This window comes from Puma concolor, chromosome B4 (genome assembly GCF_028749965.1).
Source record: "Puma concolor isolate L17-30 chromosome B4, mPumCon1.1.hap2, whole genome shotgun sequence".
NCBI lineage: Eukaryota > Metazoa > Chordata > Mammalia > Carnivora > Felidae > Puma > Puma concolor.
The window spans coordinates 71,947,058-71,964,158 of NC_141673.1; the positions used below are offsets into that span (position 1 = coordinate 71,947,058).

Below are 17,101 nucleotides of genomic sequence, written 5' to 3' on the forward strand. Positions count from 1 at the left end.
GTGCAGTAAGCTGGTATAAAATCATGAAACTACAAAAGGCAATTACAGCCTTTTGTTTTTACATAAAAGTTAGGAGACAAAAAAATAGCAGTATCAAAGCTGAGAGACTTAATCTTTTTCTTTTTTTTTTTAATTCCTTCCTAGTGAGATCTTAAAACTTTAATTCCTTTTTACTTCACACCCAGGAACGGGGTGAATTTGCTCTTGCCAGCTTTACTGTTGCACCTTCTCATCGACAAATCCAAGTACGCTCATGTTTCTGGTAGAGTTTCTCGATTGAGATTGTCCCAGTGATGGGGATTTTAGAATGGAGAGTCAGAATGCCGATGCCTTTTCACCGTGTAATTTGACGCTGCGGTGTCTCCGGTGTGTGTGTGTCCTCCTTGTCAGTGCTCCAGTAGCTGTGCGGGAGGCGTGCAGCACAGAGTCGTGGTCTGCCAGGATGAAAACGGACGAAGTGCCGGTTACTGCGATGCGGCCGCGAGGCCCCCAGAGTCCAAGCGCTGCGATTCAGGACCTTGTCCGCGGTGGAACTTTGGAAGCTGGGGAGAAGTAAGTCCCATTTTCTAAGCTTGCAGAGATGATAACATCTCTCAAGACTGAAAGTTGAGTACTTCACCCTGTTCCTGTTGGATGATATAACTTCACTATACTATACAGAAAGATTTATTTTTAGTAAAATCAAGTTCTTCTAATAGACTAAATCACTCATTTGCAATAGGAAACTAGTCCAGATTTTTTTTTAACAGAATCTCCTATGCATGCCAATATGTCTGAAACTAATACCTTTCTAAAACTAGTATATTATTGTTTTCTTAGAAAATATGGTTGATCTAAAGATAGAAAATTAGATTGCTCTATTGGCCATGCTTGTGTCTTATTACTGAGCCATTCATTTAGTGAATTTTCTGAGCAGAAGGGGGTCAATTATCAAGCACTTCATGTGCTCGCATTCTTCTAGACACTGGAGATAGGAAGAATAATTTTTAAAGCCATTGTAATGAATACTAATTCCACCTATATTATGCATGAAAAAGATTAAGACTTATATTGGCTTTAGATGAACAAAATAAACCACCTAGTCAAATATTTATAATGGGTTTTAGTATATATTTCCCCAGAGTATTTGGAAATCATTGATTAAAGATACATTTCTGAACAGGTGCCAATATCAAGTACATTTTAAAAAGTTCTTTTACCATTTCCAAAATGAAAATGGTATTTTTACTCCTGACTTTAGGCATGCTCATTGTAAAAACTCAAACGATATGAAAAATTACAAAGAGATGAGAACTTTTAACTTTTGATACATTTCCTTCCAGACTTTTCTTCTTGCGTGGGTTCCACAAATAGAACCATATTACATGGGCTTCTTTGCCCCCTGCTGTTGTCACGTAACACATACTGAACATCTTTCCCTGTTTACAAATTTAGATCTTATTAGCTTTCATGGCTAGCCAGGTATCTATTGATAGGCTACCATAAATTATGTAGTTAATTATTAAATCAGTTTTATTTGACTTGTCTACCTTATAGACCCTTGATATCTTAATGCAACATCTTATGGTATAATTCTCAACATTTTGTCTAGTTTTTGAATTATAGAACTAACACTTTTTTACTCAGGAAGAAAACTCTAGCATTACGACTTAGGTATGAAACAGTGAATTAAGCAATATAATACTGTCTTTCAAACCACATAGTTTTGAATTTTCTTATTTTTAGTGTACACAAACATGTGGAGGAGGAATAAAATCAAGATTCGTAATATGTCAGTTTCCCAATGGCCAAATGTCACAAGAGCAAAACTGTGAGATCTTAAGCAAGCCACCTAGTGTGGTGCAGTGTCATGTGCATGCTTGCCCTGGTGACGTATCATGGCATCGGGGACCATGGAAGTCGGTACGATAGTGTTCTTATTTTTGTCCATTTTGTTGTGTTTTACTGTGACCCTTTTACCTTAATTTCTTTATACATTGTGGTGCACACTCTATCTTATTTTTTAAGAAGATCACTGGCCATCTTGGCTTATGTCACTAAATTTGATAGTTTGGAAGAAGAATCCATTCAGTTTCAAGTAATGTAATATATATAATCTTAGATGTATTTATTTTTTTACAAGTGAATTTTGAACCATAGCACTATTCTAATGGACATATTTTCCTCCAGTACATCTTTGGCTTGTCCTCTAATTATAATTGTTTCACTGTATACATTTGTAAATAATGTTAACATTGTGCTTGTTACAATGGCAAATTAAGGCTGTGTCTTGTTTAAGTGTATAACTGTACGTGGCTTTTGTCTGTCAATGTCTAGTAACTGATCCAAAAGCAAATAACATTCTTTAAAACTGTCTTTTTTTTTATCATTGTTAAACTTAGTATTTTGTTTGGAAATGTGAAAATATTAAAAGAGAAATTTAAAGTGAATTGTTAAAGTTTGTTACATACATCACAGAAAAATACTTGTATAGTAATTTATATGAATCTTCCACTGTGTGGAGTTACGTTTTGGGGATGTTTTAATTTATTTTTTTTTTTGAAGCCATAGACAAAATTCATAAGTATTGTTCATGACTGGTTTATTTAAGTATATTTCAAATATCCAGGCTTTGAAGAATAATTAATATATAAATATGTTGAAATGAACATTTTGGTCACCTTTCATATTTTAAATCATGAACAATCAAGTATACTTTTTCCAACTGAAGAACTGTTGTGAGTCTGTCTCTATAAAGCTCTACAGTTCTTTACTTGGAAAATAATTATAACTCTGGCTTTATGATCCAACTCTGATGTCTGCACTTGGTTTGCTTTCCCCAAGTCAAAGCTTTACAATGTGATATGAACAAAAGTTCCAATTCCTATTAGAAGAGTAGGTCAAGTTCTAGTTCAGGCTGAAATGCCTCTCTGTAGTCAGTGTGACTGATGGAAAACGACAGGAAAGTTTACCATTATAGGAGGATCTTAAACTGCTGCATCACTTTGTTGGAACTAACGTAAACCTATTTTGCCATAGAAGGCATTCACATATTTACTTAGTAAAATATTGACCATCTATATCCAGGTAGTGTAACAGAAATCAAGACCGATTTCTTACTCCTGTGGAGTTTTATAGTCTAGTTGGAGAGATTTGAAATAATATAGGAACTCACTATAGAAGATATCTTTTTAGGTCAACTATCTTAGTGGAAATTCACCTTCTCTTTACTAGATCTGTTACGGTGTCCTTCATTTTTTTGACATTACAAGCCTAGTTCTTAATAAGGCTATGGATTGTTTCTTGGAGTTTTGTCCCAATTCGGAAAGCAGACTCCTAACCACTTAGAGGGTTAAATTGTAATGGCATTTATTTCTGAAGTACCTAAAATTGTTTCAGTGATATTTTTTGTTTGAGGGGTCAGCAGACTATGGCCCTAGATCAAATCTGGCCTATTGCCTATTTTTGTAAATAAGTTTTATAGGAACAGTCATCCACACTTTTTTGTTTTCAAAGTGTTACCCATGGCTGCTTTTGGTACTACAGTTATTGTAATAGAGACTGGCTCTTAAAGCCTGAAATATTTACTGTTTGGCCCCTTTTGGGAAAAGTTTGCTGATGCCTGCTCTATGTAATAAACATAATGCTTTTTAAATTTAGCATAAAATACTGAAAGTTATAGACTATTAGAATTATAAATATTCATTTGGGGTCAGTTTTCAGTGTTTTTCATTCTTCAGTATTTTAAAACCTCCTACGAGGTTTGTCAGCCTTCTCTACATACTCGGTATCGTATTTACACAATTTCTTTCCAGCTTTGAGATACAATTGGCATAGAACGTTGTGTAAGTCTAAGGTATACAGTATCACACAATGTTTATATATTGTGTTGGAAGTCATCTAATACTGTATTCCGATATATTTGTGTCATGCTCTTTTTGTATGTAAATTGTAAGTGAGAAACCTGAATGTTCAGTAAGGTTGTGTGCATGGATAACTTTTTCAGCCTCACAAAAACCAATAACCAAGAAAATACCCAGTTACAAAAAAGTAACACAGAAGTACACAGTTCTTCATTACTGCGTGTCTATTCCAAAAGGATCTCACTGAATAATTCACACTCTGCACTAGTGAGGAATTGTAGTGTCTTTTTCTCAGAAATTGAAGATGAAAATTTTAAAATCACAATGTTTATATCAGAGTTTTTACAAACTTATTTATTCACTTTTTATAGGTATAAAGTACACACATATTAAAGTGCCTGGATTTCTTTTATTATATGAAGAATTTTATTCCTTAAATTAGCCTTTTATATTAAAAGAGTTTAAGGGATCTGAAATGTTTTTTGTTGTTGTTGTTGTTGTTAGAACTAGATATAACCTTTTACCTCTTTGTGTTGCTACATATTAGCCAAACTTCAGAATACCTCTTATTAACATATCAGGTTAATGTTCTTTCAAGGGTAACTTTAATTTCAGCAGATCATATACACTAGGTTAGAAAATTACAAATGTGTGTGTATATGTATACATATACATACAGGAATGACATGAAATCTCAAAGGTTTCACTTTAAAGTAAAATTGTGAAGTGTTAAATCATTTAAATGTGACTAGGAAGAAAGTTGTAAATACACATTTAGATTTGCTCCATCTTGTGGAAAATCTTGTAATTTATGAGCATGATTAAAGAAACAAATCTTATATGTCTGTTAATTTAATGACTACTTTTGTGATTAGTCCATGTGAAATGATTCTATTTTAACCCTTGTTTATTAATGACGTGTTGTGGCTTTGTGCTTTGCATAATTCGTATGTATGTTGTATTTTTACTACTTGGATCAATACCTGAAATGTTTTAAGTCTCTGAATAGATCCTGTATTGTAATGAAAGCCTCTTTTCTCTTGGTGCTGTTTTTCTTAAATTGACAAATCATTAATTTCTTATTAAACATTTAATTGTTGAATAGTACATGGTGTTAATAATTTGAGTTTTAAGCTATTAATATTTTAAATCTGTTAGAAACTAACATTGGCATTTTAAAAACAAGATCTATTGTTAAGCTATCAATTTTAAATACTAGAAGTTTTTATATTTCTATATATTATAAACAATAAAAATTTATGGTGTCACATTATTTAGTAAAAAATAGATGTGCTCATGACCAAGATGGTCCTTAAAAGGTGAGTAAAAGTTTTGTTTTTCTCTTCTGTTGCATGTCTATTAATGTTACATATGTAGTCAAACTGTTCTAGCAAATGCCCTTTAAGTAAATTCATAATAACTTATTTTCCCATTATCTCTTTTAACGGGTTCATTTTCCTAGAATGCTTTTATTCTCTACATAAAATGAAGTCATGTTTGGTAAGAAAATAGGCATCCCATTGTGTTCTAGGGTTAATGATCCAACAGAACTAAAGAACTTATTTTTTGTCTTTTTGTTAAGAATTGTTTTTTCCTCCAAAAACGAGACAACTCATTAAAAAAAATTTTTTTAATGTTTATTTTTGAGAGAGACAGAGGCAGAATGTGAGTGGGTTAGGGGCAGAGAGAGAGGGAGACACAGAATGGGAAGCAGGCTCCAGGCTCCGAACTGTCAGCACAGAGCCTAATGCGGGGCTCGAACTCACAGAGCTGTGAGATCATGACCTGAGCTGAAGTCAGACGCTCAACTGACTGAGCCACCCAGGCACTCCCACGAGACAACTCATTAAAAAAAGACAGCTTGATATTTGAATCTTCTAGATTCTAGGACTTTCTCCCAAAGTGTTTCTTTTTTTAAATGTATACAGAGGCTTGTATCTGTAATCTCTAATGTGACAGAGAATGCAACCAAGAGAAGCACTTTTAGCAATGAGCATGTGGTACCAGCATATACCTAGTAAATCTATACTGTCAAGTTCACAGTCTCCTGTAACAAAAGAACGTTGAGGGTCTCAGGGCAGGGACTGGGAGGCTTCTTCCACTGGGGCTCTCACTCTGGGTGAAAGAAACTTGTTACTGCCTCTCCCTAAGGCCAGCAGCAGCCAGGGGAAAGGTAATGTGTTGGGAAATGGTTCAAGAAACTGTCAATTCTTTGTGGAGTGGAGAATTCAGTAAAACTATAGTAATTTATTTTCTTATATTTGGAAAAGATCTACATAACCGTAGTAAAAAGCTGGAAACCTATTTTATTCCATGTTATAGTTGAACAGACTTTATCAGGAAGTATTAAACTGTTTCCATTTGTTGCTATATCTTTCTACTATACATCATGGGCTGTCACCAAGGTAATGTGCATCCCCTACAGGTTAGACACTGGGCACTAGATAAATCAGGCACAATCCCTGCATACAAGAAGTTTTCAGTTTAGTGATGAATGTACTACATAAACAAATGGTCAGAATGCAGAATTGGATTCCTTTTTCATTTCAGTAACTATGTGATTTATAATATTGCAGACTCATACTGGAACCTTAATACACTGTAATTATCCAATAATTAGTGATGAGGATTGTACTTGAGAACATAATTTTGACAGATTTTTCTAGAAAGCCAAACTAGTAGGATATATTTCATTATAGCCTGGCAAGAAATGTGTCCTAAGTCCCTATGTGAGAATTGTTTTTGCATAATTTGGGCATCTGCCTCCTTGATGTAGGTGGCTTTCATGCCTCACCAAAAGGGAGAGCATGCGCCAAGATAGAGGATGGTATGAAGATAATCTTGGAGACACAAATGGGCCTTGTAAGTTTAAAATGGAAAACATAGAAAAAATTTAAGTAGATATATACTGATGAGATCATAAGAGACTTGTGTTTTATACTGAATGAAGTTAGAATGTTAACTCTAAAAAAAAACATGAAATGGTGATATTCTGTTTTTCTTTACACATCTATATTAAAATGGACATGTGTTGATAATTCTGTATTCCCAGACATAATGGTTGGAATGGTTAAGAATCTCTGGAAATAGATTTTTAGATGTTTTATAAGAACATACTCTCAATACTCTACAATATCTCTGTACTCTGATTCTGTTTATGTAGGATATATAGGCATTGTTAATATTAGTGCATTTAGATACCCTAATTGTATTTGTCAACTTTCAGTAGTTTGAGAAAACCATTTTAGTTCCTATATAATCACAGGAACAACAAAGGTTTTGACATTAATGTTGTAAAGTGTCTCTTTGACGTTTTCTAGACTGTTCTCTATTTTGATCATAGGTAACATTTCTCAAATACATTACAAATCTATAAAACTGTTAGAGTAATCTCATTTTTATTTCTTTAAATGCATATTTTCTTAATGTTTATTTTTTTTTGAGAGTGGGAGTGGGGAAGGGGCAAAGAGAGAGGGAGACACAGAATCTGAAGCAGGCTCCAGTCTCTGAGCTGTCAGCACAGAGCCCAACTTGGGGCTTGAACTCACGGACTTGGGAGATCATGACCTGAGCCGAAGTTGGATGCTTAACTGACTGAGCCACCCAGGCGCCTCAGGAGTAATTTCATTTTTAAAAAGGGGTAGGATAATAGGGATTAAGGAGTGCACTTGTGATGAGCACTGGATGAAGTATGGAATTGTTGAATCACTCTATTGTATCCCTGAAATGAATGTAACACTTTGTTAATGAGACTGGAATTAAAAAAAAAATTTTTAAGGGAGTACTGGCTGGCTCAGTTAAGCATCTGACTTGGTTTCAGCTCAGGTCATGATCTTATGGCTTTGTGGGTTCCAGCCCCACACTGGGCTCTGCTTTGGCAGCATGGAGCCTTCTTGAGATTCTCTGTCTCCCTCTCTCTCTACCTCTTCCCTGCTTGTGCTGGCTCAAAATAAAAAAGTAGGATGGTGTTTCATTAGTTTTGAAAATCTTGGTTCAACACTGTTACAGAAGTTCAAAACTCTGGTTTATCCCAATATGTGACTTCCGTAGCTTCCATAGCTGAAAAAATTATTTCATGGAAATACATACCTTCTTACAGAAAAAAGTTTATCACTGGGTGTTTCTGTTGTATATTAGTAACTGACTTTAAGTATAATTACCGATTATACAAAAAAAAATTGTAACAAATTTTCACTTTCTATAATGTCTTTCAGCTCTTGAAAAGTACTAGAATGAATTCTATATTTTTCAAGTTTGTAATTTTGCTTTATTTCAGTAGAGTGGACACAGGGTGTTGGTTCAGGAGTACACTACCATGATTCTACAGCTCTATACTGTGCTGTGCTCACCACAAGTGTGGCTATGACCTGTCACATACAGTGCTATTATAACGCTATTGACTGTATTGCTTATCTGAGGGACTTCTTCATTCCATAATTGGAAGCCAATACCCACTACTTCCTTTCACCCATTTTGCCTCTTCCCCCTCAGGCAGTCATGGTTTGCCCTCTGTATTTATGGGTTTGTTTCTGCTTAGTAGTTTTGCTTTTAAGATTCCACATATAAGTATGATAACATTTGCCCTTGACTTCTTTGGCTTAGCATGATACCTTCTAGATCCCTCCATGTTGTCACAAATGGCAAGATCTTACCCTTTTTATGGCAGAGTGATATTCCATTGTGTGTATGTACCACATCTTTATCCATCAATGGACACTTAGGTAGCTTCTATGTATTGGTTGTTGTAGATGCTTCAATAGACATAAGGATGCATATAGCTTTTTGAATTAATATTTTCATTTTGGAGGGAACAAATATCAATAGTGGAATAACCAGATCTTATGGTGGTTCTATTTTAATCTCTCAAGGACCCTCCATACTATTTTCTACGGTGGCTGCATCAGTTTACAAGGGTTCCTTTTTCTCCATGCCTGAGCCGACACTTACCAAAAGACTTGTATCAAAAAGATAAGTGTAAGGTGACATCTCCTTGTGGTTTTGATTTGATTTCCCTGATAAGCGATATTGAACATTGTTTCATGTGCCTGTTGGTCATCTTGGGAAGAATGTCTCTTCAGGTGCTCTGCCCATTTTTAATTGGATGATTCTTGTGGTGTTTTGTAACTTTGTATTTTTGCTTTACTAAATAGTGTTAAAACTCAAACTTCAAAAGATTTGGATGCCATTTAAACAGATCAGAAAATTTTGCTTGAGGGGCGCCTGGGTGGCGCAGTCGGTTAAGCGTCCGACTTCAACCAGGTCACGATCTCGCGGTCCGTGAGTTCGAGCCCCGCGTCGGGCTCTGGGCTGATGGCTCAGAGCCTGGAGCCTGTTTCCGATTCTGTGTCTCCCTCTCTCTCTGCCCCTCCCCCGTTCATGCTCTGTCTCTCTCTGTCCCAAAAATAAATAAACGTTGAAAAAAAAAAAAAGAAAATTTTGCTTGAAAACTTTAAAAATATACATTTGAAAAATTTGATAGTTGACATATTTATGGTAACAAATCACATAATACTAAAAACACTTCAAATGTTTAAAAATGTTCTAAGAAGAAGAAACTTCCAAAAACCATTGCTCTTTCTTCCATTCTTAGGTGTCTAAAGGAAAAATTATGGGTCTGTTTTTTAAAGTAGTAGGTATTACACTCATTATAGAAAAATTTGGAACAAGCCTTTTTGTAATGGATTATCAAAGGGGTTCGTAAAGATGAATTACTAATTTGAACACAGCCAGCAAAACTCTGTGGGCCTAAAACAAAGGTTTGTCATGACTGAGTGTTGGGTCTATACATATAATCCACTTATCTTGAGTGGGCAGGTATGAACTGCAGGTGGTACCCAAAGCAGAATGGCAGAGAGATCCATCAGGATACCTAAAGTAGGTTACATGTCAGGTTGGCAAACAAATATAAACAGATTGTAAGAAATTTTGTTGGTGCTCCGTTGAATCACCTTGCCACCTCAGACTTGTAAAAGACTTCATGCCTCATAGAAATCTATGACTATCTAAAGTTTAGTAACCTCCCTAAAACTTCCTAATTACAGCAGATTGGAGTTACCTTTATTTCCATAGAAACCATCTGCTTCCTGGTTGTACTCCCTCTCCCATCCCCAAGATTATTCTTAAGCTCCTGCACCAATTTGCCTCAACCCTAAATCTAGTAGGATGTGTTTAAGAAGGTACTTTATCACATCATATTGTAATGGGAGCTTTGTACTAAGTCTCCTACATCATGATATATATTTGTGAGAGATGAAATACTGCAAAGTTTCTGGTAGCCCATATAAGTTCTACCAGTTGTTAACGAAGTTCTAAAGTGATCTTCTAAGACTTCCTGGGTTTTTATTTTGCAGTAGTGACCTGGGGAAACTCAGATTGTGGAAGTAACTATGAAGGGAATGGGTGCCACTGAACTGCCAAAAAAAAAAAAAAAAAAAAAAATCCTCTATCCATTCAAGATCATTAAAAGGCTGTCTGTATCAGGCACTAGGTTAGGAATTGTAGAAAACTAAAGATAATATCTTCTCAAGGGACTCTCACAGTTCATGCAAAACAAACAAACAAACAAAAAACACCCAAATAAGGCAGAAACATGTTAGGGGAAGTCAGGAAGTATACTTTCAGTTGCAGGCATTGGCCTTGACGGTAGGAACTTGGGTAGGAGACCATTCCTTAGCAATGCCAGACACCAGAAACAGTGGCTCATTTCAGAGAGGAGGGTTGGAAATATGACTTGGGCAATCAAAGACCAATACCATGTGATTTCACTTCTATGTGGAATTTAAGAAACATTAACGTGGGGTAGGGGGAAAAGAGGCAAACCAAGAAATGGACTCACAGAACAAACTGATGGTTACCTGAGGGGAGGTGGGTGGGGAGATGGGTTAAATAGGTGATGGGGATTAAGGAGGGCACTTGGGATGAGCACTGGGTGTTGTATGCAAGTGTTGAATCACTAAATTGTGCACATGAAACTAATACTACACTGTGAACTAAATGGCGTTTAAACCTTGAAAAAAATACGACTTGAGATTCTATCATGGAGGATCAATAGGGATCATGCTTGAGATTTTTAAAAATTTAAAAATTCTGTAAATATATTAAATCATTGAATTTTTCGGAGTGGGTGTGAAAGCTGTGTTCTAGGAAGATTATCAGACAATCCTCATCATAAAATATAAGCACATTGAAAATAAGACAGGTTGGAGATGGGAAGTCCAAGAGGGGGATCTTTTTAAAGGTGATGATTTAGGGACCATTCAGTTATTTACATATGTATAGTTACAACATTCAAGTTGTGGGGAAGAGCCAGTAGAGGTATTGATGGGACTATTTTTGGTCAAAAGGTGAGATGGCATTTGGAGGATGGAAGGAAAAGATACACAAGAGAACATCCTGTGAAGAAATTTATTGTCCAGAGAATAAAGAGAAAAGTCCATCAAGTCTTCTCAGTCGAGAAGTTACTTTGAGAGCCCTAGGGTTACAAACTGCAGATTGATGGTGCATAAGCTGGTTTTGTATTAGTCTTACATAAGGGAATATATTCTTGACTTCACCAAGAGAAATGTAAACTTTCTTTGACCAGAAGAGTTTGGAGAGAGGTCATTAATCTCAAGCCTTCTGCAATTTACATATTAAGTTTATCCTAGATCTTGTGGTATGGAGTACCATTGTGGTGGTAGAATGTCTAGGTTTGGATCAAGACTCCTATGAATTCACTGCGTGTGCTATGGCAAGTTAACATGTCAAGAAACAAGATTTAATTTTCTTGGCATAAAAACAGTGACTACCAAAAAACGGTTTTTAGAGTTAAATGGAACAATAGGTAAGGTGGCTGTCATTCAGGCCCATTACCTAAATACTTGATGTATTTTGCTTAATATCACTTACCCAATAATTCTTTTACTTCAAGAGCTAAAAACCCTAATACTGTATAAGGCTAATAACACATTGAACAATCTGAAATAAGATCTAAAGCAAGTTATACTCTAGTATAAGAGAAATCAATTTGGACTAGGGTTTTTTAAGTAAACTTTTATGGAAATGTAACATCCAGCAAAATTTTAATTTTTTTTAATATTTATTTTTGAGAGAGTGCGAGCAGGGGAGGGGCAGAGAGGGAGACACAGAATCCAAAGCAGCTCCAGGCCTTGAGTTGTCAGCACAGAACCTGACACGGGGCTCAAACTCAGGGACTGCATGATCATGACCTGAGCCGAAGTCAGATGCTTAACCGACTGAGCCACCCAGGCACCCCTATCCAGCAAAATTTTAAAGATCCAGTTCGATGAATTTTCCAAAGTGAATGCACCTGTGTAGTCAGCACCCAAATCAATACCCACTCCCTAGAAATTCCCCATATACCCTATTGTAGTCACTGCCCCCCCGCCACGAGGGTAACCTGTATTCAGACATGAAATATCATAGATAAGTTTGTCTGCCTTTGAACCTTACATGAATAGAACTTGGATAAATTGAGAGTCACAAAATTGAGATTCATGTTGTAATTGTGATTTGTCATTGCAATCTAGTATGAATATACAATTGTATGACATACGAATATGATTTATATGGTTATCCAGCTGGTAAGCATTTAGAGTTGTTTTAAATTTGAGACTTACAAATAATGCTGTTAACATTTCTCGCCTGTGGTTTTGGCCGACATGTATGCAGACCTGTTCGATATGTAGACAGGAGTTGAATCTTAGTGTATGCACATGCTTGGGTTTAGTAAATATTTTCTGAGGATGGTTGAATGAGAATTCTAGTTATCTGCATCCTTGTCAACACTTGATATTATCAGCCTTTTCCATTTAGAATCTTTGGGAATTTCTATTTAATTCATTCAATAGATATTTACGTGGTGGTTACTGTGTGTTAGGGATATTTACAGAGCACTTGCTACAGTGGAGAACAATAGGAATGGATCAGGAGATTAGATATTACATTTTACAGCTAGTAAAGACTAAAAAAGCATACTTTGTTTACAGTAGCTTTATTTACAATTGCCAAAAATTGGAAGCAACAAAAATTTCCTTTAGTTGGTGAGTGGATAAATTGTGGTATATTCAGGCAATGGAATATTGTTCAGCACTAAAAGGAAGTGAGTTACCAGACTATAGAATATATGGAGGAAATTTACATGCACATTACACATGAAGCAATAGCCCCAAGAGCCAATAACCTTCCTTGGAATTTTCCACCAAGCCTCTTTGTACTTCTAGTAGCTGGAAGTGCCTAGCATCCTGCCAGCTCTGACATCTTAATAATACCAAATATTGTTGGTTAGTTTTTCTGATCCTTTTTGGACTTCTCCTTCCTCATCCCCTCCCACAATTGTATAAGGGCTAATTTGTATAATATAATTCATATTTCATAATACAGTGGTTTTCCTTTCCAGTTTGAAACATTACAGGTACAACAGACATAATTTTAAAACTATGTAGAAAGGAAGGATATAATTAATAAACACTAGGGGTTGCAGTTGTCCCTAAAAAAGGAGGGAAGGGTGCTGTTGTGAGACACACATGGAAGGCTTTGGAAGTCTTAATATCCTGTGTCTTGACTTGGAAGGTAGACATTTTGTAGCATTTTTATTTTATTAAAGCACACAAATATTTAATATATCAATATACTGATAAACATACTGCTGTTGCTTACTATCTTGAAATGATTTTAATGACGGAGTACGAAAAAACCAAGTATAAGAAAAAGCAATGAAAACAAACAATATTATTGAAGCAAGTTGAAATTCTTTTATGACAAATATTGGTTTTACTTGGCTCTTTTCAATATGATTTGAAATCTAAATATATTAATAATTATGTAAACTAAATATGAAATAAGCCTTTATGCGAATTATAAATTAAACATTTTATGAGCTGATAAAAATATGAGTCATGTAAGAATTTTAGAGAATAAAAAGTTGGGCAGATATAAATGCCTTTTTTTTGAGCTATATATTTTTTTGTTTTTTCCTCAAGTTTTTATTTAAATTCCAGTTAGTATACAATATGGGTTTCAAGTACAAAATTTAGTGATTCATCACTTACATACAATACCCAATGCTCATTACAACAGGTAGAGATGATTATCATTTATTTTTGGGACAAATGTTCCTTTTAATGGGATTTTATTTAACAGCAAATACTATAGTTCCAACACTAGTTCCAAAATATACATAAATGAAAATATTGTATCGAACATTTAGATTTCCGTGGAACGTAACTTTGGTGCAATTATTAAAATTGTCAGAACAAGACTCACAGTAGTATCATTTCTATTACTAGCTTGTAATTTTTTTCAGGGTATGAACATCTGTTTATGAAAGTTTTCTTCTGTTACAGTAGATTTTATCCTAAACCCAAATATAATTGATAGGTAGAACCGGAAACCATTTTGTATGATTAATTAGACCATTAAGTATAGGGTAAGAATTAAAGATAGTGTAAATTAAGATGCAAATTATATTGTGTAAATGATATATTTTTAGGAGAATGAAAGAATAAAAGGAAATTCATACTCCCACATTAATAAAAAATGGCTCCCTATTCTGCCACCAGAGAGAGTTCCCATTTTTCCATCTGATGGAAAGTTCTTTACTGTTGATTTCTGGGCTTTGGCAAGATTTTCACGTCTAGTAATATGGAAATTAATCAGGCATGGCTCCGTCCTCACTCCCGGCATTTCTTAAGTGTCAGGGAACAGGCTCAAACACAGTAGCTCATATGGGCTCCCACCTCCATACCAGCCTCTCTGCTGAAATTGGCAAGTTCTCAATTTCAGGTGAAACCAGGAAGAGGCCCTTATCTCTGTTGATCCACAGGGCACCCCACAGCAGCAGAACAACAAAAATCTTGAAGAAAGAGCTCTGTTACATGAAGCTTTCGTCTGTGTTATTTTTGTAGAACAAAATTCAACTCTATCTCATTCAGATAAAACAGATTGCATATTTAAAAGATCTTCATATACAGTTGCTCACAAGTTTTTCTCGACATAGTATTTATTCACTCGTTCAATACATAAATGTGCTTCCGTTCTTAGGTTTAGTATTCTTATAATTCAACATCTTTAATGTGTGGGCATATTTTGGTAGGAATTCTAGCTATTTTTGCTAGAAAATAATTTATGCATAAATTTATGCATGAAAATCATCCCAATATCCAATTTTATTAAGGTATTCTCTTTATTTAGATACAGTAATGTAGGTCATTTATGCATAATTTATGCATGAATATCATCCCAATATCCAATTTTATTAAGATATTCCCTTTATTTAGATACAGTAATGTTGGTCAGTTAAGATTATGGTTTATACTGACAGCTTTGGAGATTTTTTTGCATTTTCTGAAATATTTAGATTTTTGTCACTTTCCAACTATGAGAATATTTTATAGTTTTTAAGTCAAAACCTGGGGAAAACTTGTAAGTCTCACTTATACATTGGGAAAATGTTTTTTCATATATATTTTAATGCTCAGGAAAACTCCAGAGAACTTAAAAGAGAAATTAGAAAGATCTTAGCTTGTGGTTATAATAAAAAGCAGATTCTTTTTGGAAGCCTATTTTCTCAGAAACTGATATTTTGAAGCCTGGGAATAACTTCAGGATTTCATTCAGGTAATTGATGTCATAGTAAAAGGCAATATAAACCAGATTTATTTAATAATTCTTGAGAACTAAAGAATGGCATATTCTTCTTATCAAAGATGCTCAGTAATAAGATGCCCAATAATTCAGGTATGAGGTTTGCATCTTCTCATTCAAGCAAATAATAGACTTTTTATCAATCCATTACATACATATCTAAAGAGTTAAATTGTGATTCTTAAAATATTTGAAAACCACTGGTTTCTCTCTTTTTTTTTTTGGTATCACATCTTTAAAATTAGGAGAGAATTCCAATTTTTTTATCCTTCTACACGAAGCATAAATTCAACAATTTTCTCAACTGAAGTATATGTAGTTTTCATGTCTAGTGAATCTTTAAATTGGAGACCATACCACACAGCACAGGAAAAGTATGATTGGTTTTCATTTTGAGCTGAGACTGATATATATGAAAATTCACCTGTAATTCTTTCTGCACACTGAAGTAAGAATGTATTAAATTCCTCCTCCACAGGACAAATATTTGAAGACAACCATTCATCTGTTCTCCTGGTTAAATGTATCTACTTAACCATCCCGGTCTCCTTTGTTATTACTCTCAAAATCTGGCATTTAGAATTTGTTAGCAAAATGGTCAACTGTAAGGAATAGCTGTAAAGAATAATGCCCCCCTTGGTGTGAATGCTGCACCCAATATATTCAGTATTGCATCAGATTTGTTTTATTTTAGCACGAGTGAGGGGAGAGGCAGAGGGAGGGAGGGAAGGAGAGAGGAGAGAGAGAAGAGAGCGAGGAGAACATTAAGCAGGCTCCATGCTTAGTGAGGAGCCTGCTGTGGGGCTTGATTCCATGACCCTGGATCATAACCCAAGCTGAAATCAAGTTTGACACTTAACTGACTGAGCCACCCAGGTATCCCTCAAATTTGTTTTTAGTAGTCCCCCAGTTTTCTTATACCAATCCTACATCAGTATAAACCTATATGTATCACATGTGATGATTGTCTTAATCATTTTCTCCTTAGCAGTAAATATTTTTAAGCCAAGATGTACTTTTATTTCTTCCCTAATAGCCTCAATTCATTTACTCTTTAATTCTCATATCTGAGGGGTTTTTTTAGTTTTTTTAATTTAAATCTCATATCTGACTTTTAAATAAGTTCTCTCAACTTCATATCACAAGTAAATCAAGAAGAATGCCTTCCATGTATTTATAAAGTACCTACTAGTGTCCCCAACAGGGTGGATCTAGAGCTCTAGAACATACCTTTAGAAACAACTCTCCAGTTTGCCCTTAATCTCCATTAATGAGCCAAATATCACTGATTATAGTTTTGAATAGTCTTATTGATGTGACGTGTACATAGTTAAGATATGGTGCTAAAATGTTGATTAAAAATTGTCTCCTGGTACAGTGTTTCCTGCCCCAGAAATAATCTTTAAATCCTTTGATTTGTTTTCTTCCATATTTCCAATTAACAGGCTTTTTCTGCTCTTTCTTGATGCATCAAAAAACATCACCTATTGGCTTCATTTAATAGAGGTTGAGATTTTAACTCTCAAACTTTTTTTTTTAATGTTTATTTTTGAGACTGAGACAGAGCATGGGCGGGGGGGGGGGGGGGGTGGCGCGGAAGGGCAGATAGAGAGGGA

The 17,101-nt window shown here is 35.0% G+C and overlaps 1 protein-coding gene across 3 annotated transcripts in view; it reads left to right on the forward strand.

The window, feature by feature from the left end:
- Nucleotides 1–17,101, forward strand: part of ADAMTS20 (ADAM metallopeptidase with thrombospondin type 1 motif 20) — a 180,713-nt gene that overhangs the window by 99,080 nt on the left and 64,532 nt on the right. For 2 of the 3 annotated variants that reach the window (XM_086713618.1, XM_086713616.1), the window contains exons 27-28: nt 391–552; nt 1,726–1,902. In XM_086713618.1, the coding sequence (XP_086569744.1) occupies nt 391–552; nt 1,726–1,902 (339 nt within the window). The remainder of the gene's footprint in view (nt 1–390; nt 553–1,725; nt 1,903–17,101) is intronic. The other variant, XM_086713617.1, reaches the window with a different exon arrangement.